This window comes from Mesocricetus auratus, unplaced genomic scaffold, assembly GCF_017639785.1.
Source record: "Mesocricetus auratus isolate SY011 unplaced genomic scaffold, BCM_Maur_2.0 Super-Scaffold_100014, whole genome shotgun sequence".
NCBI classification, from domain to species: Eukaryota; Metazoa; Chordata; class Mammalia; order Rodentia; family Cricetidae; genus Mesocricetus; species Mesocricetus auratus.
Genome location: NW_024429197.1, coordinates 19,169,866 through 19,191,936, shown reverse-complemented (window position 1 = coordinate 19,191,936; position 22,071 = coordinate 19,169,866). Strand labels below are relative to the sequence as shown.

Here is a 22,071-nt window from a genome sequence, read left to right as displayed (position 1 = left end):
ATGTGTAGACTTGATTCTTGCCCATACTCTATGCAATACAGTGTAACCACTTTACATCCCCCCATGACTCCCTTAAAAAAAGGGTCTCTAGCTCAGGCCATCTAGGAACTTGATGTGTAGAGCTGGCTGACTTCGAACTTATTGGGGGAGCCTGCATCTGTATCTAAAGTACTGAGATTTACAGGTGTGTGCTATCTACGTCATGCTTGTAAAGATACCATGCCATTGTATTGGGCATTATAATTAATGCCGAGCCGATATAAAGTATGTGAGGTGTGTGCATAGGTTCACATGCATTCTTCCAGTCTGTTTGTGGGATTTGGGGTGTCCTTTAAGCAGTCTCCCATAGATAGTGAGGGACATGCCTGCCTATTAGATACTATGGAGTTGGAATTTTTTTAGGTGAGGTTGTGATGATATATCCTGCCTTTAACTTCTAGGATCAGGCATAACCAATGTGCCAGGCCAATATGAGCTTACTTTTTTTCTCCACAGTCAAGTCAGTCTCTCTGAATGGGAGATAAGGCTATGTGGTACAATTTGCCTAGCATACACAAAAGACCCCGAATTCCACCCCCGGCCCTGCAAATAACATAGTCACCTTGTGAAACGAAGACCCATACCCCAACTCCTTTTAAATGTACAGAGCCGTTCTTTAAGGTTTGTCAAAATTCCACTTCTGGAGTCCGAGACAAGAAAATTCTCATATGGCTTTCTGAAGCATACTTTGGCAGCAAGCATTGCCTTCATAATCACAAGGAAGTCAAAGATAATTCGGTACTCAGTGGCTGGATGAGACAGTGGAGGAGCACTTTGACCAGGTTGGCACTAAGAAAGCTAGAGTCCGTTGAATATAAGGACAGCAAGATTCTATCAGCAATCTGCTTGCAGCATGCTTGTATTTGTTTTCTTTATCGGCTCCAGCTACCAGCTAGGGCAAGTTATCACTGGGACTCCTAGCTGACTGCCCTCTGGTTGGCTCCTACTTTATACACTTTTCGCACATCCCAAACGCATCGTCGGTCAGGACTGGCTCACACACGACCTCCTGTGGGCTTCCTTACCCAATTCTGGAGCGGTTCGTCTGTGCTCATGGCCTTCTCACATAAAATCTGTTCTGAGTCTACTTAAACAGATGTCCAATCTCTGTTAACCTTCAAGCAACTCGCAGGGACAATTCGGTTTCAGTTTCGAGTGCCTTCCTGGTGGTACCCAGGATCTGGCAGGCATCATACAAATACTGGCTGGGCAGTTGCAACCGGAGGAGGAGGGGGTGCAATGAATTCTTACCCAGACGCCCAGAAGCATCTTCCCTGCGGTGCTCTCGGAGCCCGGAAGGAGGCGGGGAGCGGTGAGCAGCTCGGCGCGCGCAGGGTAGGCCGAGGTGCGTGAGGGATGCGCCCAGGGCGAAGGCCGGGAGCTCGACTAGAGGCGCGGCCGGGCCGGGCCGATCTCCTCGTGACTCCTCCCCCACCCCCATCAGCCGCTTCCAGTCAGGTGATTCCAGGCACGTGATGCACACCACCTACCCTGCTGCTTCGGAGTGGCAGCCCTCTCAGCCAATAAGGAGCCGGTGCTGGGCGGTAGTCCAATCAGGGTCGGGTTTGGGGGCGGGTCCTGCAGCAGCGGCTGCTGCTGGGGGCGGCGGCAACAGCGGCGGCAGGGGGAGGCGGCGGCCTGGCCTGGCCTGGCCTGTCAGGGCGCGGGCGGCGGCGGTCCAGCACCATGTCCCTGCAGTACGGGGCGGAGGAGACGCCCCTGGCCGGCAGTTACGGAGCAGCCGACTCGTTCCCTAAGGACTTCGGCTACGGCGTGGAGGAGGAGGAAGAGGAGGCAGCGGCGGGCGGCGGCGGTGGCGCGGGGGCCGGTGGTGGCTGCGGCCCCGGCGGCGCTGACAGCTCCAAGCCAAGGATCCTACTGATGGGACTGCGGCGCAGCGGCAAGTCCTCCATCCAGAAGGTGAGCGTCCCTCGCCGGGCCTCCCGCCCTGGGTCTCGCTCGGCCCGCGGCGCTCAGGTGGCGGCCCCCGGGAGGCCCGAGAGGGTGGCGGCCTGGCCCTGCGTCGCGGCGCACGGTCCACGCCTGCGAGCGCAGAACTTGGGCGCGATCCGCCCAGGGTACCCGACTGGGCCTCCACGTCCGACTCTGCCGGCCGAGGGGCGAGCGGGGCGAGGAGGTGACGCTGGCCGGAGGGTGGAGGCAGGTGCCGGGCACCGCCCTAGATCACCGCCCTCTGGGTCGTAGCCCCTGTGGCGTTGAGGAAACCGACTTGCCTTTTCCAGTTCTCACGTGGAGAACTTGGTGAGCGTGCTCTCCCGCAGCATCGCACTTAGGTGACCCGAGTTTTCAGGGATCCCCTCCCAAGCTTCGGGCCACAGCAGCGCCAGAAAAAGTTGTAGCAAAGACACTGAGCATCGAAGTAGCCTTTGTTATGAGTCTGTTGAAGACTTCTGTAACGTTTATTTGGGGGAGGGTCCCATTACTGGGTCTGCTTCATTTAGTTCTGGTCGCCCGGTGATTGCAGTTACAGGTGACAGTCCCTTGTAACTGGTCACAAAGATTTTTGGAGAAGTGTTTTGCAGGAATTCGGACATCAGTGCGTTTGTTTTTATCCTGGGTCTGTCAAGATCTCAATAGGCTTTTTATTTTTAGTGAACAGGGAAATAGAGACAGGGTTGACTTTTTAAAAATTTTTTGTTTGTTTTGTTTTTCGAGACAGGGTTTCTCTGTGTAGCCCTGACTGTACTGGCACTCGCTCTGTAGACCAGGCTGGCCTGGAAATCACAGAGATCCACCTGCCTCTGACTCCCGAGTGCTGGGATTAAAAGCATGCGCCACCACTGCTCCGCGTGGCGGGTTTGACTTAACAAGCACCGAACTTCTGATAAAACTTGTGTCACCAACAGCCGGGCTTTCCCTGTTACCACTCTGACACAAAGGGTTACCCAAATCTCTCTGGTATTTTGTAGATGCGGCATTTTAAAAAGTAGCTGTCCTCTCCCTGATTGTGCTGTACTACTGTTTTATTTACCCTATTTCTCTTGTCTGTGGCAAAAGTTGGGGTTTTGGGGGGAAGGGTGCTGGCAGTACTTAGGCTTGAACATTGGGCCTTACTTCCTAGGTAAGCAACTACCACTGCACAACCTGTGAGGACTTTTTCTCTCTTCTTCCAAGTTAACACTGAGAGGCAAGTTTGCTGTTTGTTAGGGTTGTATCAGGCAAGCTTTAAACATCTCCAGCCCTGCTGGTATTGTCTGTCTTTCTCTCTCTCCTCTCTCTCCCTCCTTCCCTCCCTCCCTCCTCATCTCAGGCTGGCCTTGATTGAATGTTTGATTCTGAGTCTTCCTCCCCAGTGCTGAGATTACAGGTGTGAGCCACCATTGCTTGGTGCTTGGGCTTTTATTCCTGATAGACAAGTGCTCTGACCACAGGGAGCTACATCTCTGACTCCCTGCTGTGATGTTTAACAATTCATTGACTTTACCATTTCTTTTCTCATGTATCTGTCTCTGCCCTCCTCCCTCAGGCCTCCTGACTTTTACTTTCTGTTCCAATTGTTGTTTTGTTTTTCGAGATGGGGTTTCTCTGTATAGCTTCAGAGCCTGTCCTGAAATGTAGACCAGGCTGGCCTTGAACTCACAGAGATCCGCCTGTCTCTGCCTCCCCAGTGCTGGGTGGGATTAAAGACGTTCACCGCCACCGCCCAGCTTCTCTTCAGTGAGAGAACAATCCAGTCTATTTTATTTTCTTTCCTGTTCCTTAGAGCCTGAGGCAGGCATTTGTGTTATTTTTGAATGAGCACACTTTTATTTGTAATAGTTTCATGGTCTTAAAGCAGGTTTTGAGAAAGTTTAAATCTTTGACAAAACACAATAGAGCCTGGCAAGATGACATTGTAATTTCTGTACTGGAGGAGGCAAAGGCAACAGGGTTGCATTTTGAGTCTGGGCTACATAGCTAAGACCCTTTTTGAAAACAAAACCCCCTTTCTCCCCGCCCCCCAAATAGAAAACTACAAACACGGAGAATGAAAAGTCAATATATGGAAACAGCATAATCTACTAGTAATGCAGTTAAAATAGTAGTAGAAGGAAACCTTATCTCCAAAGCGGATGAGGGAAACTAGTGTCTTTTGTTAGAAGTAGAAGAATAGTTCCAGTGAATTAGCATCCAATGACTACCTTATTTATTTTGTATCAAAGTCAAAATTTTACTGTTAGTGCCATGGGATTTTTAATATAAATTCTGTAGTCAAATAGTTATGAAATTGTTTCTGTTTTTCTTAACAGGTGGTGTTTCATAAGATGTCACCCAATGAGACTCTCTTTTTGGAAAGTACAAACAAGATTTATAAGGATGACATTTCCAATAGCTCCTTTGTGAACTTCCAGATTTGGGACTTTCCTGGACAGATGGACTTCTTTGATCCGACCTTTGACTACGAAATGATCTTCAGGGGGACAGGAGCGTTGATATATGTCATTGATGCACAGGTAGTTAGGTAGAAAGTTGTGTGCTTCTCTTCTCTGGTGGCAAAAAGATGTAGAAACAGAGGGGGAATTGTCATTTCCTTTGTCATGTGCTTGAAGCTTTTCTCTCTCTAGTAGATCCCCTGACAGTGTAAGACATGCAGCTGCAGAGGGATTTTTGGTAGCAGACCTGTCATTGTACAATCCCAGGAGATGTCATTTACATTTCTTGAGTCCTAATTAATGAGCAGTTACCATTGGCTTTCTACTTTTATTGGTTAATAGTAAATACTGCTTTGTTAACTATTACAATGGTCATCAGGAGCCACAATATAAGGAAGAATATGAGAATCCATTATACTTTTTCTGATTTGTTTAAGTTGAATTTAACCTAGCAAGATATGCTGAGGGCCCACTGTGTTGTAGGCAGTCAGTGGGATGGACTGTATCTCTATCCTTGAGCTTACCTATTATAAGCTGAGCTTACTTACCATTGTAGGGAATGCTTTTGGAATGATGCCAACTCCATGGTGAGTGCTTTCTCATACATGATCTGATTTACAGAGTATTGTATGGGTAGTTATTCCCATTTACACATATTTGACTTGAGGGCAGCGTTTAAGCAACTTGCTTAGAGCCACACACCTGACAAATGGCAGAGCTGGGATTACTTTAACAGTTCTATTTGGAAGAAATGTGCATTTTACCTTGACTTTATAGTAACAGCATTAAAAATTCAGGCATTGACTTTGTATTTGATTTTCTATCTTAAGAAATTGAAGAGCTATTTACTGATTATATGTCAGCATGTCTGAATATTTATAAGTACTTAGGGTAGCCTACTTTCTGTGGTTGGGGAAAGAGGTGGTTTGGCTTTCTTAACTTGTTACTTGTGTTTTATAAGATTTCTTGTTAAAAAATATTTTGTTCTGACTTTCAGGATGACTACATGGAGGCTTTAACACGACTTCACATTACTGTTTCTAAAGCCTACAAGGTTAACCCAGACATGAATTTTGAGGTTTTTATTCACAAAGTTGATGGTCTGTCTGATGATCACAAAATAGAAACACAGAGGGACATTCATCAGAGGGCCAATGATGACCTTGCAGATGCTGGGCTAGAAAAGCTCCATCTTAGGTAACAACATGCGTGTTTGCTATGAGAGCCTGTCAATGTATTCCCATCTCTGTCATTTCACACACCAGCTTTCTGTGACTGGTGGACCCTTCCCCAATTCTGTACTCCTTTTGATCTCTTCTTTGTTGAATTCCAAGCTGTTTTTCAAGCTTTGTGTTGCTGAGAAATTGCTTTCCTCTTTTTCATTTTCCTGATGATTGAAGTCATGTGAAGTGTTTCCATTGGCACTCTTGCAAATTCATCTCAAGGGACTGGAATCAGGCTGTTTCCTCGTGGCATAAGTCTGCTTTGGGACTTCTCCCCTCTTGATTTCTTCACTTTTTAACCCCGGTTGGCTTTATGCAAGAAATCTGTCATAATTTTTGTGAAAGTTGAGTTTGGGTCTTGTTGATGTCTCAGTAGGAAGAGCCTTTCAAAGGTGCACACTTTCAAGTCTGGGCTGGCTCTAGTGTATCTTAGCTTTTAAAGCAGCTTATACTTCTTAGAAACTCAGAGGTTAGGTAGATTTGCTTTTGCATTTACATAGTGCTGCTATTGAGTTTGAAGGACTGCTGGTTTACAGTTAAATATCAAGAACTTACCCTAAAGAACACAAACTAATTTGGATTGGTAGTCATGTATCTTGTTTATTTGTATTCTAAAAGTATATGAGGAATGTATTGTATATCTTTTGTGATAGTGGGAAGAAATGAGTATTTACAAGTACATAAGCGGATGTCCTTGATCATAAAAACAGCTTAAAGGGGAAGCAGAAAAGAGATGAAAGTGTAATTTCCTTACCCCTGCTCTATTATAAAAACTTCCTTCTGTGCTCAAGCCAATTGTTCTGTCCTAAGATTTGTGGGCCTTAGGCTGTAGACTCTTTCAGGTAGTTTCTAGAAAACATTGTAGGGAAAATCTCATTGATGCTCTTAGACTGGTTTAAAACACAGGTAATTCATTCTTAAAAAAAAATAAAGTTGGGTCTATATAAGGGTTGGGCATGGTGTTGTACCTTTGTAATCCCAGCATTTGGGAAGCAGAGGCAGGAGGATCGTTGGAAATTTGAAGTTAGCCAACCAAGGCTACTTAGAGCCTGTCTTGAAAAGCAAAAGTAAATAAATTTTGTAAGAAAATGTAAAAGTGCCATCCTAGACTGGAGAGATGGCTCAGCGGTTAAGAGATTGTTCTTCCAGAGGTGCTGAGTTCAACTGCCAGCAACCACATGGTGGCTCACAGCCATCTATAGTGAGATCTGGTGCCCTCTTCTGTCATGCAGGGGTACATGCAAACAGAACACTATATACAAAATAATTAAATAAATCTAAAAAAAAGTGCCATCCCATAAAACCCTTCAATGAGGACTCTGTTAATTTTTTTTTTCTTTTTTGTGCTAGAATTTAAAGCATGCTTCCTTGTACTGGTGAGGAACCATTATGATTCCCTCTACTCCCTGTCAACTCCTGTTGAGATCTCCAGGACAGGAGAGTCAGCCTTAGAATTTTGCATCAAGCTTTTACTGCGTATGTGTGTTGGGCATTGAATCCAGGACCTCGTGTATTCTCTTTGCAGCACTCTACCCTTGAGCACACCCCAAGCCTCTGTTTATACCAGCCGCTGTATGGATGAGGTGCAGCTTGCTTTCCATCTCTAGGAACTCATCTTATGAAGTGCTCTGTGCCTCACAGATTTTACCTGTCCCGATCGATCTCCAATCCTCACAGGTCCTGAGAACTCTTGACCTTGCTGAAGTTTTGCCTAAAGGAAACATTGAAATGTCCCTTCCTTGCTAGTGTCAGGAGTCACAGGACCTTACCTGCCATGATACCTCACCTCTAGGGTAGAGCCCCTTCTTGATTAGGTTTTTACTTCCTTGAAGTTTTCTTTAAATCATCTGTAAAGTATAAACACGGTTCCTCATTTCTGATGTGGTAATGAGAATATAAAATATGTCAGGGATACAATTAAATGATAAAAATGTCACTCATGAAAAGCAGGTGGAATTGTCCATAGTGTTTAAGGGCCCCCCTTTCTTAAATTTGTGTTGTGTTAAATTTACATGTGACTTCCTCACTGTAGTCCATTTAGAGTCTAGCTCCTGTATAGGTCTCCGTCCTCCTTAGGCTAATTACCTAATCCTAAGGGCCAGTGTAGTCTTTTATTCAGAAGAGGTTGGGTGTTTCAGGGTGTTATGGCTGCAGACTAATTTGTTTACTCAGCAAATCCTCATGAACACTGTTCAGGCAATGAGCTTGCAACTGTGAGGGAGATGACAGCTGCCTTTCTCCTGGGGTTTACAATTGAAAAGGACACAGCTCATAAGAAATGTATGGTGGAGTTTTAAGTACTTACCAATGCTGTGAAGAACAAATTGTGGCAGAAGGATAGCAGGTGGGGTTTACTGTGTGTGTAGGATGGTGATGGGATGGAGAGGAAATAACAGGATCTAACTGTATAGCCCTGAAGCTCTGCTATGTAGACCAGGCTGGCCTCAAACTCACAGAGATCCACTTGCCTCTTTCCAAGTGCTGGGATTATAGGCTTATACTACCATGGCTGTTGGGAAAGAACTTTTTGAGGTGACATTTTAGTAGAAATTCAAATTGTATTATTTAATAAATACCACATTACTCTGCTGGGTGTGGTGACAAAGCCTGTAATCCCAGCTTTACTCAGGGAGGTGGAAGCAGGAAGAGTAGAGATTCAGGGTCATTCTCAGCTATATAGTGAGTTTGAGTCCAGCCTGTCTCCATGCTACTCTGTCTAAAAAAGCCAAGTTAATAAAAACAAATGGCCCTTGTCTCTACCTTCAGTTTTAGTATTGACTTTTGTCTCAGTTTTGTGCTTGGGAAGTAAGCTTTAAGGAATGGCTTACAAAGCTAATGTGACCCTCTGGGTTTCTCTTTTGATGAGCCTTCTTGGGCTCTCCCTCAGTTGCCCTCTGTGTAATGCAGCAATGGGGGTGATTGGTACAGACAGGTTGGGAAATGGTCTTACTATCAAAAATGATGGGGACAGTAGATAGGATATATTTGATTGCTAAGGAACTTGAAATTTAAGGCATTATGATAGTAGTTACTGAACTTATTTTTTGAAATAACCATCTTGTGTTATATTTTTTAGCTTTTATTTGACTAGCATCTATGACCATTCAATATTTGAAGCCTTCAGTAAGGTGGTTCAGAAACTCATTCCACAACTGCCAACTTTGGAAAACCTATTAAATATCTTTATATCAGTAAGTGAACTATTTACTTTGAAATAATTTCTAATTCTGTCATTGTTAAATGTGTTTACATTTAATTCTCCAAAAAAGTGACACTTGAAATAAAGATCAGTGACTCAGCATGTAAGATAAATAATAGCATGAATTATAGTTTGAGTTGTTTTATTCTGAATTTTTTGTCTTTTAGGTAAAGTTCCCTGTACTCCCTTAATTATAAGCGTCTTCATGATGATTGGGATGTAGCTTTTTGGTAGAGCACTGCTTAGCATGTGGGAAGCCATAGGATCAGTTTCTAGCCCACCCCCAAGTAATGATTAATAATGACTTCTTACTGGATGTGGTGTTGCACACCTGTAATCCCATCACACAAGATAGAGGCAGTAAAATTGTAAGGCTCTGTCTAAAGTCTCCCAACCAAACATCGTTTATTTTTGGTGTTTAATTGTATACTTAAAGGCGATATATGAAGGGTTGGGGGGAAGTTCATTGGTAGAACATTTATTGAATCCTGCATTCAGTATCCCAGAACCATTAAAAAAAAGATAAAAACAAAACCATGGGAAATGTTACTTTTAAAATTAAGATTGTTTTTCAGTAATTTAAGGCCTTTGAAAAATTGTAAATTGTGATTCCTAAAGAAAACTGAACACTTACCCAATTTTGTTTTTTCAAGAATTCAGGTATTGAAAAAGCTTTTCTCTTTGATGTTGTCAGTAAAATCTACATTGCAACAGACAGTTCCCCTGTGGATATGCAGTCTTATGAACTTTGCTGTGACATGATTGATGTTGTAATTGATGTGTCTTGTATATATGGGTAAGTGCTTTACACATCTCTGCAAGATCCCAGATAGATGGAACTCTTACCTAATTCCCACCTCTGGCTTACACTGAATGGAATGAGATTTTTAATTTTTTTTATTTTTATTTTTTTTTGGTTTTTCAAGACAGGGTTTCTCTGTGTAGTTTTGGAGGCTGTCCTGGCACTTGCTCTGTAGACCAGGCTGGCCTCGAACTCACAGAGATCTGCCTGCCTCTGCCTCCCGAGTGCTGGCATTAAAGGTGTGCGCCACCACTGCCCGGCAATAAATGTAATTTTAAAAATTAAAAAATCTCACCGGGCGTTGGTAGCACCTGGGACTTGGCAAGGTTTAAACAAAAGAACCCACTAGAGTAATTAAGTTAAAATGGTCTGGGGACCAGTTGTGGAGGCAGAGACAGGCAGATTTACATAGTAAATTGCAGGTTAGCTAGGGCTACAAAGTGAGACCCTGTCTCAAACTCTTCCCAAGATGGTCGGAACAGCCAGAATCTCAGCACTTGGGAGGATCAGAAGTTGAAGGCAGCCTTATCTAACCAAACAGTAGTAAATAAAGCACGCTGATAAATGCCACTTCCTAATGTAAACTCAGGTTTCATGGAATGAGGGACTTTTGTTTGTTTGTTTGTTTTTTTAATTTGAGATGGTTTCAATATGTAGCCCTGGCTGGCCTAGAACTCACTGTGTAGACCAGGCTGACCTTAAACTCACAGAGATCCTCCTATGCCTTCTGAGTTCTGGGACTAAAATCACATACCACCACCTATGTGCATCACCACATAGGTTTTTGTTTTTGTTTTTGTTTTTTGAGACAGGGTTTCTCTGTATTGCTTTGGAGCCTGTCCTGGAAACTCGATTTGGAGACCAGGCTGGCCTCAAACTCACAGAGATTCACCTGTCTCTGCCCACCAAGTGCTGGGATTAAAGGCATGTGACACCAACGCCTGGCTTTGGCTGGGATTCTTAATAGTGTCTTTTAAAAAAATCAGAATTTTAGTTGGGCATGGATATACACCTGTAATCCCAGCACTTGCGAGGCAGAGGTAGTCAGATCACTGAGTTTGAGGCCAGCCTGGTCTACAGAGCAAGTTCTGGAACAACCAGGGCTACATCATCAATGAGACCCTGTCTCAAAAAAGCAAGCAAAAAAGTCAGCATTCTAGTTGTTAGAAGGACTTGCACAGAATTAGAAATGATCTGTGAATGAAAAATATAACTTAGAATTCAAGGTGTTAAAGTTGCCAAGTTAAAGAAAAATTACCATATTAGTTGAATAATATAGATAAAGATCTTTAGATGAGAAAAAAAAGGACTTACGCATAAAATATTTGATGTGATTTCTGAAATAAGCCTCTCAAATACAGGCACTTACATGCAGACATTCCCTAAACTCTATATAGAGACTTATAAAACACAAAAACCAGACGATTTTGTAGACTAGCCTTCTCTCCTCTGGGTGTTAGCATCAGCATGCCAGGGTGCTTTCAGCATGTGTGCTTTCTAAAGCACCCACCCATCCTGTCTGTGTGCCTGGATTGTCAGTGCCTTCCTTCAGCTGCTTTACCTTGTCTACTTCTGTCTGTTCTCACTAATGATATGCTGTCCTTTGTTGTACTACTTTCTGGAATGAGAATGAGGTAGTCTGTTACTCAATAAACTTTTGTGTTTTCCATTCTTAAAAATAGATGATTAGCACATGTTGCTTTAAAAAAAGAAAATGAGTCAATATTTTATAAGCTAGTTTTGCATTTTTCAAACTTTTATTTATTTTGTGTGTTTGTCTTCCATGGTGCTCATGTGAAGATCAGATGACAACTTTTGGGAGTGGGTTCTCACCTTCTGCTTTGTTGAGATCGGGTCTCACTTGTTTCTCATGTGCAGTGGACTCCAGGCTCAATTGGCCCTCCTGTGCTGAACCTCCTGTCTCTACCTTTCTAATTTCTTCATGCAGCTGTGATGTCAGGGTTGTCTTTTACAAGTTGAGACATCTCTCTGGCGCTGTCACCTGGTTTTTGTACCTTTTTCTTTTAAACTATTATCAGTTTCCATATTTTACATCTTTCATTTGCAAGCTATATAGGTATAGATCAATTTGAGGGAAGGTTTGAAGTCTACTATGTTCCATGCATCCCATGTAAGTGTATAAATGGACATGAATGCACGAGACATTGATGGGTCACAGGAGAACTGTATGTGTTTGATAGTTGGCATTGTTTTATCTGAGGATATTTGCTACAATCTTTTCATTGAGAATTTCAGCACTAGCCAGGTTCCCTTTCCTCTCAACTGAACCCCTTTAGGGTGTGTTGCTTCTGAATCTGCTTCCTCTTGGCTGTGACCTTCCTGCTTTTGCTTGGCTGTATTGTGACTAATTCAGATAAGCATACTTGCTCTAAAGTCTTATTTTTTTTTTTTTTGAGACTGATTCTCAAGTAACCTAGGCTAGCCTCAAACTTGATATATTTAGTAGAGGGTGAGCTTGGACTTCTGGTCCTCCCAAGTGCTAGGATTATAGGTATCCATCACCACGCACACCTGCTTTTTGTAGGGGTGGAAGCCAGCTATATTCCCAAAACAAAAACAAACAAATAACCCCATAAGTTTTGACTCTGCTTTTTAAGGTCATTAGTATATTTTATTTAACCTCTGATTAATCATAATCATCAAAATCTGTCTAATCTAGACATGAGTAGCTGTCCAGGTGTCTCTTGTTCTCCCTGCCCGCATACCCATGCATTTGCTAAGCAAGTAAGTGCTTACAAAGCTTGTCCCCAGCCAAGAATGTGCCTTTAACAGTCAAGTAAAAAGATTTGTGTGTGTGTGTGTGTGTACACATGTGTACTGTGGCACACATGGAAGTCAGAGGACAACTTTGGGGAGTCACTTCCTTGTTTTACTTTAATGTGGATTCTAAGAATTCAACTCAGGTCACCAAGCTTGCATGACATAACTTTCTCATGTTAGTGTGTGACTCGAAATCATGTGGCTGTGGGTTCATACACAGATGTCCATGTATGTCTGTATTGCTTGTTTTCAGCTGGTGCCTGCTCTCACTTCCTGTGTGGCACAGAATAGGATCTCCTTGACCTCTGGCTATCAGCTGACAGTTCAGAGCATTTCCTCTTCTTCCATCAGAAGGAAGCAGTTTCCTTTTATACTCTTAAAGCATGTGGCTCAGACTTCCCTACTGCTTTGATATTGGAAACTGCTTGGGATTGAATTAAAACCCTAGGTTTGAGTCCAGACCTTGCCAGATATAGTCTTACTTTTATAAAGTTTTATGACTTTAAAATGGGCATAATTCTCTTATTTGTATTTGGATTACTATGTCGTGTCCCGTTCCCCCATCACCCCCCCGTTCCCCCCATCCGCCTGTCCCCCCCCGTCCCCGATTAAAGTGGCAATAGTAACAATTCTTCTCTGGGTTTTTGTGGGAATTAATGTATGAAAAGGTAAGCTGTAAGAATTTAGAGCAGTTTAAAAAATAAGCCCTCCTTCATGAACACGATACATGAGATGGTAAAGATGAGAAAATAAGAGGAAAACATTGTTTCCTTCCAGATACCTGTTGGTAACATTTCCTTCTTAGTATGTGTCCTTCACTTTTTTTTTTCCAAAACAATTTTCTTGAATTGCTTTTTCTCTCTCTTTGAAACAATCTCACTGGCTTTTGAATTTTCCATCCTCTTCCCTCAGACTCTTGAGTGCTGGTGCCTTTCATCCTCCTTTGGAAAGCAACAGTAGTTTTTTTTAAGATTTTTGTTGTTGTTGTTGTTGTTGTTGTTGTTTTTTTTTTTGGTTTTACAAGACAGGGTTTCTCTGTATTGTTTTGGAGGCTGTCAGTCCAGCCCGGCCTCGAACTCACAGAGATCCACCTGCCTCTGCCTCCCGAGTGCTGGGATTAAAGGATTTGTTTTGTTTATTATGAGCATGTGTCTATGTGCCTGCATGAGTTTTTGTGCACTATGTATGTGATGTGTGCCCCTCGGATGCCAGAGAGCACATCAGGTTGCTGAGACTGGAATGTTGGGATTCTGAGCTGTCTGATGTGTGTGCTGGGAACCAAACCTGCATCTTCTAGAAGAGCAGTAAGTGCTTTAATCAGTGGCCCATCCTTCCAGTCCTCCAACACCTCTACTAAAGAGTCAGTTTTGTCAACTCTTAGTTCTTAGCAGGTGCATGTATGCTATGGTACCACATGTGGAGGTCAGACTTGGGGAAGTCATGTCTGTGTTTCCATTTGCAGATCAACTCCAGTGGTCAGGCTTGGCAGCAGACTCCTTTACTTGATAAGCTACCTCACCAGCCCTCAAACTCCATTTAAAAGTTGTTGATTTTTAAATAATTCCTACTTCTCTTTGGCTTGGGACTGGTCTTCTGTAGACTTTATTAATTTTCTTGATTTTTGGGGGGCGGGGAGTGGTTTAAGGAAACAAAGATGTCTGAGAAAAGGTATGCTGGGATGCTGGGATTGGCATGTAGAATATATCCTACAGTTCCTGGCTGAGGTGGTGGCAGGTCCTGGGTGGTCATGTAGCTTGAGGGAAGTGGGAGAGAAGTCCCTTAGCTGAGCCTGCAGAGCAGTCTGATCAGGAGAGTGGCCAGCATGATGTTGGAAATGTCAGTGGTTCAGAACTACATCATTATCACCTTTGTCTCCAAATGCTTGATTACAGTGGTGACAGAGGAACATACACAGCTTTGCTATTAACAGAAACTACTGGGTTGTGTTAGGAATTTTACCCTAGGTGATGGCTGTCCCAGTGTATTTAAGTCAGTATTGTTCCTTCTCAAAAAACCTTTGGGGATGGGGTGGAAAGGTTTGCTCCTGTACGTAATATCTAGTTGGGAAACTTGTAATTAATGGTGCTTTCTCTTAAAATAGATTAAAGGAAGATGGAAGTGGAAGTGCTTATGACAAAGAATCGATGGCCATTATCAAGCTGAATAATACAACTGTCCTTTATTTAAAGGAAGTCACTAAATTTTTGGCACTGGTTTGCATTCTTAGGGAAGAAAGCTTTGAGCGCAAAGGTAATGAAGCTTTTTTTTTTTTAAAGCTGTTCGTATTTATTATTCATTGTTTAAATTTTGTTCCTTTTTAAAAATTTAATTTTTTCTGTATGTGTGTGTTCAGGTATGGGTGCACATGTGTGACTGAGTGTATGTTTATGTACTGTATATATGCAGTGCCAGTGGAGGCCATAAGACATCGGATCCCCTGAAACTGGAGTTACAGGGTGTTGTGAGTCATTATAAAAAAGAAAGCCTGCAGTAGTGACACACACCTTTAGTTCCAGCACTCAGGAGGCAGAGACAGGCGGATCTCTGTGAGTTCCAGGACAGCCTGGTCTACACAGCAAGTTCCAGGACAGCCAGAGATACACAGAGAAACATTGTCTTAGAAAACAAAACCAGAACAACAACAAAAAAAGGACTTATTTGTTACTTTATATGTATGTATGTATGCCTGAGTGTATGAATGTATGCCACATGGGTGTATGAGCCTGAAGTGGGTAAAAGAGGCTATCAGATCCCCTGGAGCACTAGAGCTATAGGTGGTTTTGAGCCATCATTGGGTGCTGGTAACCAAACTTGGGTCCCCTGCAAGAACAGCAAGTACTCTTAACTGTTAAGCCATTTCTCTAGCCCCCAAAGAGTTGTTTACAGTTTTTAAATTTTATTATTTTGTGTGTGCATTTTGCTTGAATGTATGTCTGTGAACCACTTGTATTCAGTGCCCACAGAGGCCAGAAGAAAGTGTCAGATGGCCTAGAGCTGGAGTTATAGATGGTTGTAGATGGTTGTAGCCACCATGTGTCTACTAGAAATCACATCCTAATCCTCTGGAAGAGAAGCCAGAGCTCTTAACTTCTGAGCCATGTCTCCAGCCTAAAGAGCTGTTCTTTGACTGTTGCTTTGTTTTTGAGACGGTGTCTCTATGATATAGCTCTGGATGTTCTGGAACTTGTTATGTAGACCAGGCCATGCTTGAACTCACAGAAACCCACCTGCCTACTGAATGCTGGTATTAAAAGCATGGGCCACCACACCCAGCTTAAGTTATATTTTTTGTTATGGTTTCTCAGGTTCTTGAAAGAAGTATTGCACCATAATACTAATGGTTATCTTACAAATCAGCTTAAATACTTCTATACCTTCTGTCTACATGTAGCCCAGGCATTCTCTTTCCTTTTATGTTTTTTGTTGTGAGCCTAGCCTTTAAGGGCTGAGCTATCCCTCCAGCCCTCTCTTTCCTTTTAATCTTGTGCTTTAAATCAAGTTTTTTTATCCCATCCATCACCTCTTCCTCTGTAGACTTTTGTTGGCTCTTTTTCCCATCTAAACCAGTTCTCCACTATCTCCTCCTGCTGCATCGGATGGCCTTTCTCGTTCTGCAGGCTCTTAGTCTTCTGTATGACTGCCAATCCTTCCTTGATCACTGCTTTCTTCTCTGGGTCACCTTGTATATTTTTCTGTCTCCTATTTCCTTCTGGCTGGTTTTCTTTGTCCTAATCCCATATTCTTCAGAGTCAAATCTTTCTACTTGCTTCTTACTCATTAGGTCAGCCCCCTCTACTTCTTGGCTTGAGAGTTTGTTCTTGCCTACTTGGACTCTAGGGGTGGAACTTAGGTTGTTAGGCTTTATGGGGAATGCTTTTGTCCATTAAGCCTAGTTCATAACTTGGGCTAATCAGTTTGTGAATGAAAAAAATTATACCTGCAACTTTCTGGATCTCATGTTCTAGTACCATATTTGGACCTATTAGTGAGAAATCTCCATTAGTGAGACATCTCCACTTCAGTATTTGCAGTGTTGTGGCCATTGTGGGCAGTCATCATTGATTGGTGGTGACCCCCACCCCATCTTCTTTTCCCTTCTGACTCTTGCCTACCCTGCTTCTGACACATGTGTTAATCCATTTTTCTTATGTTCAAACTTCAATGACTTGTGATCAGGTAATTGGTGTTTTAAGATCCCTTTGTAGATTGGCCAATAGATGGGTTTCATGGTCTTCCTTTTTCATTCTTCTGCATTGCTCACATTGAATTTTATCCTTTCTCTCTCTGTCTCTCTCTCTGTCTCTCTGTCTCTGTCTCTCTCTCTCTCTGTCTTTTTGTCTTTTTCAAGACAGGGTTTCTTTGTAACCACCCTGGCAGTCCTGGAACTCACTTTGTAGACCAGACCTTGAACTCACAGAGATCTGCCTGCCTCTGCCCCTACCTCCTGAGTACTAGAGTTCCAGAACAGCTAGGACTGTTACATAGAGAAACCCTGTCTCCGGGGAAAAAAAAAGAAAGAAAGAAAACCCCATTCTTCTGCCCAAGCCTTAAAAGAAATATAAAATATTTTCCATATTAAGATATATGTATTTACTTTTGACCTTAAGAACTACTTTGTAGTCTGGAGAGGTAGTTCAGTGGTTAAGATCATCTCCTGCTCTTTCAGATTACCCTAGCTAGGTGGGATGGCTCACAACCACCTGTAACTGTAGCTCCAGGATCTGATGCCTCCTGGCCTCATGGGCACTGCATGCAGGTGCACAAACCCACACATACATATACACATAGTTAAAAGAGCTGGCATGGCATTCAACTGCAGTCTTCTGTATATTTTTCTTGGTCTACATCCTTTTTTTGGTCTGTATATTTTATTTTTACTATGCATAATTTACTTTTTCGTTTCAATATTGTGCAAATGATGCTAAATTGAAGTTTTTGCAGTATGTATATTTTTCTCCTTGTTCAAGGTTATTTTTGAGGTTTCCCACTGTTACATATTGAACTTTGTTTTTGTTGCTAGACATTTAGATTTTTTTTTAACTTGGGTTTCACTGTAACCACTCTGTCTGTCTTGGAACTTACTTTGTAGATAGTTTGGCCTTGAACTCACAGAAATCCACCTGCCTCTGCCTCCCAAGTGCTGGAATTACACATGTGCCACCACTGCTCAGCTCCCATTTAGATTATTTTAAAGATACAACTAATTTTGTGATAAATATCTATGGATAAACCATATATGATGGCTCATATCTTTAGTCTCAGCACTTGAAAGGCAGAAGCAGGATTGTTGTATGTGTGAGGCCAGCTAGAGTCTTAGGGTCTTAAGTTTCTATTGCTATGATCCATGACCATAAACAGCTTTGGGAGGAAAGAATTTATTTCAGCTTAAAGTTACAATCACAGTCCATTGCTGTGGGAAGTCAGGGCAGGAACTTAAACAGGCAGGAACCTGGAGGCAGGAGCCGATGCAGGGGCCATGGAGGGTGCTGCTTACTGGCTTGTTTCCCATGGCTTGCTCAGCCTGCTTTCTTACAGGGATGGCACCACCTACAAAGGCTGGGCCCTACCACTTCAATTATTAATCAAGGAAGTGAGGCAGCATTTTCTTGATGAAATTCCTTCTTTCCACATGACCTACTTGTGTCAAGTTGACATGAAACTAGTCAGAAAACTAGGACTGTAAAACAAGATTCCATCACAAAACAGGCTGAAGATGTAGCGCCATTGTTAGTGTTTGTGTAGCATCTGGGAGACTCTGGGTTCATTCCCTAGCACCATATAAACTCGATATGTTGGTATACAACTATAATCCCAGCACTTGGGAGATGGAGGCAGGGTCAGGAATTTAAGATTATTCTTGTTTATTTAATGGGTTTGAGACCAGCCTGTGCTACATAAAAGACTGCCTCAAAAAATGAATAAACAGCAGTAACAGCAACAAACCCTAAACCAAGGCCATTGCCCATGAACAGATTTGCTTTGCATGTGTGTCATCTGTCTCTAGGGTGAGTATGCAGAATGGAATGGATAGACACAGTAACAGAGGACTCTCCCAGGGGCTTTACCATTTTCACCTCTCAGTACTGTGACAGTGTTTTCATCATGTTTATCTCATTTTTACATTTTTGGTTGCTAACTAGAACAGATATCTTATGGCAAGCACCTTTTCATAGACATTCAGGTTTCTTTGGTAACTTGTTTTTGTTACATTTAATTTATTTGTGTGTATGTGTACACGTGTACAAAAGTAAGAGGACTTACTGAAATCTAGCCAGTATGTCCAAAGTTCAGCCTCATCCATGAAGTTTTCACTGCCAGCTTTGCCCTGCCTGCATTTAGCTCTCCCTTCTGTGGACTTCTTTAGTTGGCAGATTGTTTTGATTTATTGTGTTTTGGCTTTCTGCCCCAGCTAGCATATGCTTGAAAGTGTGGACCTGATGCTGCTTCTCTTGACACATACACCCGCTATCATACAGTCAATAGTGTTCAGACTGTCAATAGTGTTCAGTGACTTATTCAGTCCTCTGTAAATTACTGAAAGCTCACATGATGTCTAGGTAGGCCACACAGTGTCTTTTGGACAAGCGCAGGTGGGATAGTCTTGCTACAGTGGTGGTTATATTGGTGGTTCTAAGAATTAAAGAGCTTGCTGTTCAATTTGGGCATTTCAGGATTTTAATCCAACTGCCTGTATCTAGCTCAGGGGAGGCTGGGAAATGGAGTGTTTTAAGCTCAATGTCAGCTACTTGTTCAGAATTGGGATTCTACATGTAAAGGTGAAGGGGAGAAATGTTGACCTGCCCTTTCTGTCACAGGAGAAACCTTTGTTTACCCAAGCTCTTAAGTGGATGATCAGTTCCTAAAACAGATGGAGAGGACATCTCCCCTCCTGAAGATGGGTGCAGGCTACTGGAGCCCTGCTGAACTTGTGCCTGTGCAGCCTGCCTGCTTCCTGCAGACCTCATTAGCTGCTTTACTGGGCAGTTTGTGGTAGAAAGAATTTTACCCTGACTTCAGATTGCATTAATGCATCCACCTTCCCACTTGATTTTTTTTTCTCTTTTTATGGTTTTTACAGGCAGGGTTTTTCTGTATAACAGCTCTGGCTGTCTGGAACTTGATTTGTAGACCAGGCTGGCTTCAAACAGAGATCCGCCTGCCTCTGCCTCCTGAGTGCTGGGATTAAAGGTGTGCGCCACCACCATTGGCCCCGCTTGATTGTTAGATTATCAGCCCTCCCTGTCCACTCCTGTCTTAAAGGAAATAGTGTTAGCAGCTGAGCTCCTGCTTTACCCTGATTGCAATGTGGAGAATTTCAGATGGTAGAGAGCTTCATAGTTGACATAAGTAGACAAGCTCTTTTTCTCTCTTGCAGGTTTGATAGACTACAACTTCCACTGTTTCCGAAAAGCTATCCATGAGGTGTTTGAGGTGGGTGTGACTTCTCACAGGAGCTGCAGTCACCAGACCAGTGCCCCGAGCCTGAAAGCATTGGCACACAATGGCACACCGAGGAATGCCATCTAGTGTGAATCTCAGCAGTCGAGGCCCCGTGCCAGCTCACTCCTCACTCCAGGGTCAGATGCCATGTGCTGCAGGACACGGGAGCTGCTGCCTGTGGGAGTCTGGAAACGATGGTGGAGTTTCTTGCTTAGATGAAAGCTCTTCGGCCAGCTCTGTGCACCTGAAGCTACTCTTTAAACTATGGCACAAAAGAATTACAGAGACCTCAGAACTCAGTGTGTCTTTCTTCTCTTTGGGTCCTACCTTAAATAGTTGAAGTAATTTGGACCTGGAGATGATACCAGTTATCCATCTTTACCAGTGAATGTCGCTGTCAATTCCAGCCTAAAACAATAGGAAAACCAAGTTTTATACACTTCCTTTAGGCTTTCACTTGAGTAGTGTCTAAAGACCTTGCTTTGCTTACATTCTAACACTGCCTCTTGGAGCTCAGATCTCACTGTACCTCTCAGACTGTGGAAGTGCACTAGCTTGCTGCCTCAGAAGACGCAGCAAAGGATATTTCTGTGTTTATCCTGAAGAAAAGAGGAGGTGTGTGCACGGCATCGGGGAGAGAGAGCCAGACTCAGCAAGGGCTGCATCAATTCCCTGGATGTGTTGAGGAAAAAACTGAAATGGGAGAATTTCCACACCTGTGTTTTGGGTGGCACATGACGCCCTCTCTTCATTTGATCATGATCATGCACAATGTAACAAAGGGAATTTGATTAGACAGAAAGGTTCTCCCCACAGTCCCCAATAGTGAGGGGGCAAAATCATTATGTCACTGAAGTACTTAGCTCACTTTAATTTCGATGCCATGCCTTTTATTCTATGCTGTGTAGGCTCTTTAAGAATTGTTTTTGACCACAGATGACCCTAAGACTGGTGGACTGCCCACTGTGGGTTGGAGGAGGCATTCAGTGGGACAGCATATGTTATTTTACATATCCTGTCTCTGGTACTCTGACACCAAGTGTCACCTGTGGTACTTTTCCTTCGCCTGGGACATGAATTCATAATTGTTTCTCTTGTTCATGACTGATACCTTTCCCATTGATTTTGACTTACTCATTTTTGTTACTGCACATGCCCAGTAGTCACATTCCAAAGCCACTGGGCCATTTGAGCGCATCAGTGCCGCTGTTGAGTAGCGTGTACTCAGGTCTGTAACCTAGCAGAGAGACTTGGAGCGCTTCCTGCAGATGACTGACTGTTGAGTATTTACATGGACCATGGTGATATCCAAAGGAAAAATGCTTTTATATTTATAGATTATTTCATTGAACTATATGTAAAATGGGTATCAATAAATGTATTTACTCCAAAAAAACAAAGTTTTCCTGTGTGAAGTATGAGAGTGCTTAGTGGACAGACATGGCGGCTCTTCTCTCGTCAGTTCTTGTCCTTTGCTGCCAGGTATGGGTATCGTTCCTTCTGTTTCAGCACTTCAGGGTCTGTCGTGATGTCATTTCCATGGCTCATTTCTGCTATGGGGTAGGAGGTGTGAGAACACGTTAGAATTTGGGGTTTATGTCAGCAGTGCTGGGCGTGTTCAGACTCTGGCATGGCTTATACATTCCATCCAAGCTGAGGGCAAGGAGACTACAAGGTAGAGCAGGAGTAGATGTTGAGTGCGATGGCTCAGATGGTGAAACCAAGCCTGATGACCAAAGTTCAATCCCTAGGATCCACATGGTGGAAGGCAAGAACACACTCATGCGAGTTGTCTTTTGACCTCTGCACATACACTGTAGTGTATGTATGCCTTTATTCCCTAACAATAAATGTAAGAGAACCCCTAAAACCATGGTACCAAGTCTCCTAGGTACTCATTATTGACCTCTGCATGCCAATGTTTACATAAAAGCCTGGTTAGGTGAGTCTTAAGTCGATTGAAGAAATATTCATTAACTAGAAGAGAGTATTGTTTGAAGGGTGTTTAAGTTCATAATTAGACTAATTTAGATGTTAAGTTTTGAAACTTCAAAATGCAAGTTGCAAGTTGTCTGGAAAGAAAAATATTAAATCTATCTAATTTCCTGCTAGCAGTGGAAACAGGTCAGGAGAGCCTTGTCGAGAGCTGTGGATAGGATGGTGTGTGCCTTAAACTTTAAACTCCAAGCCAGGGCCGGCCTTCCTCATGTCTAA

General features: G+C 43.0%; 1 protein-coding gene across 1 annotated transcript; it reads left to right on the top strand.

Annotated features, from left to right (window-relative positions):
- Positions 1–1,652: 1,652 nt before the first annotated feature.
- On the top strand, positions 1,653–21,257 carry Rragc (Ras related GTP binding C). The gene is made up of 7 exons (XM_005084351.4): positions 1,653–1,959; positions 4,290–4,493; positions 5,410–5,609; positions 8,712–8,826; positions 9,488–9,630; positions 14,519–14,667; positions 19,793–21,257. Exons 1-7 carry the CDS (start codon positions 1,726–1,728, stop codon positions 19,942–19,944), a joined length of 1,197 nt encoding a protein of 398 aa, XP_005084408.1. The 5' UTR covers positions 1,653–1,725; the 3' UTR covers positions 19,945–21,257.
- The last annotated feature ends 814 nt before the right edge of the window (positions 21,258–22,071 follow it).

Bases quoted from the DNA above. Each gene is read 5' to 3' on its own strand.
- Rragc (XM_005084351.4), top strand. From the start codon at position 1,726: ATGTCCCTGCAGTACGGGGCGGAGGAGACGCCCCTGGCCGGCAGTTAC. The intron at 5,610-8,711 runs GTAACAACATGC...TATATTTTTTAG, and splicing joins CTAGAAAAGCTCCATCTTAG to CTTTTATTTGACTAGCATCT. The intron at 14,668-19,792 runs GTAATGAAGCTT...TCTCTCTTGCAG, and splicing joins AGAAAGCTTTGAGCGCAAAG to GTTTGATAGACTACAACTTC.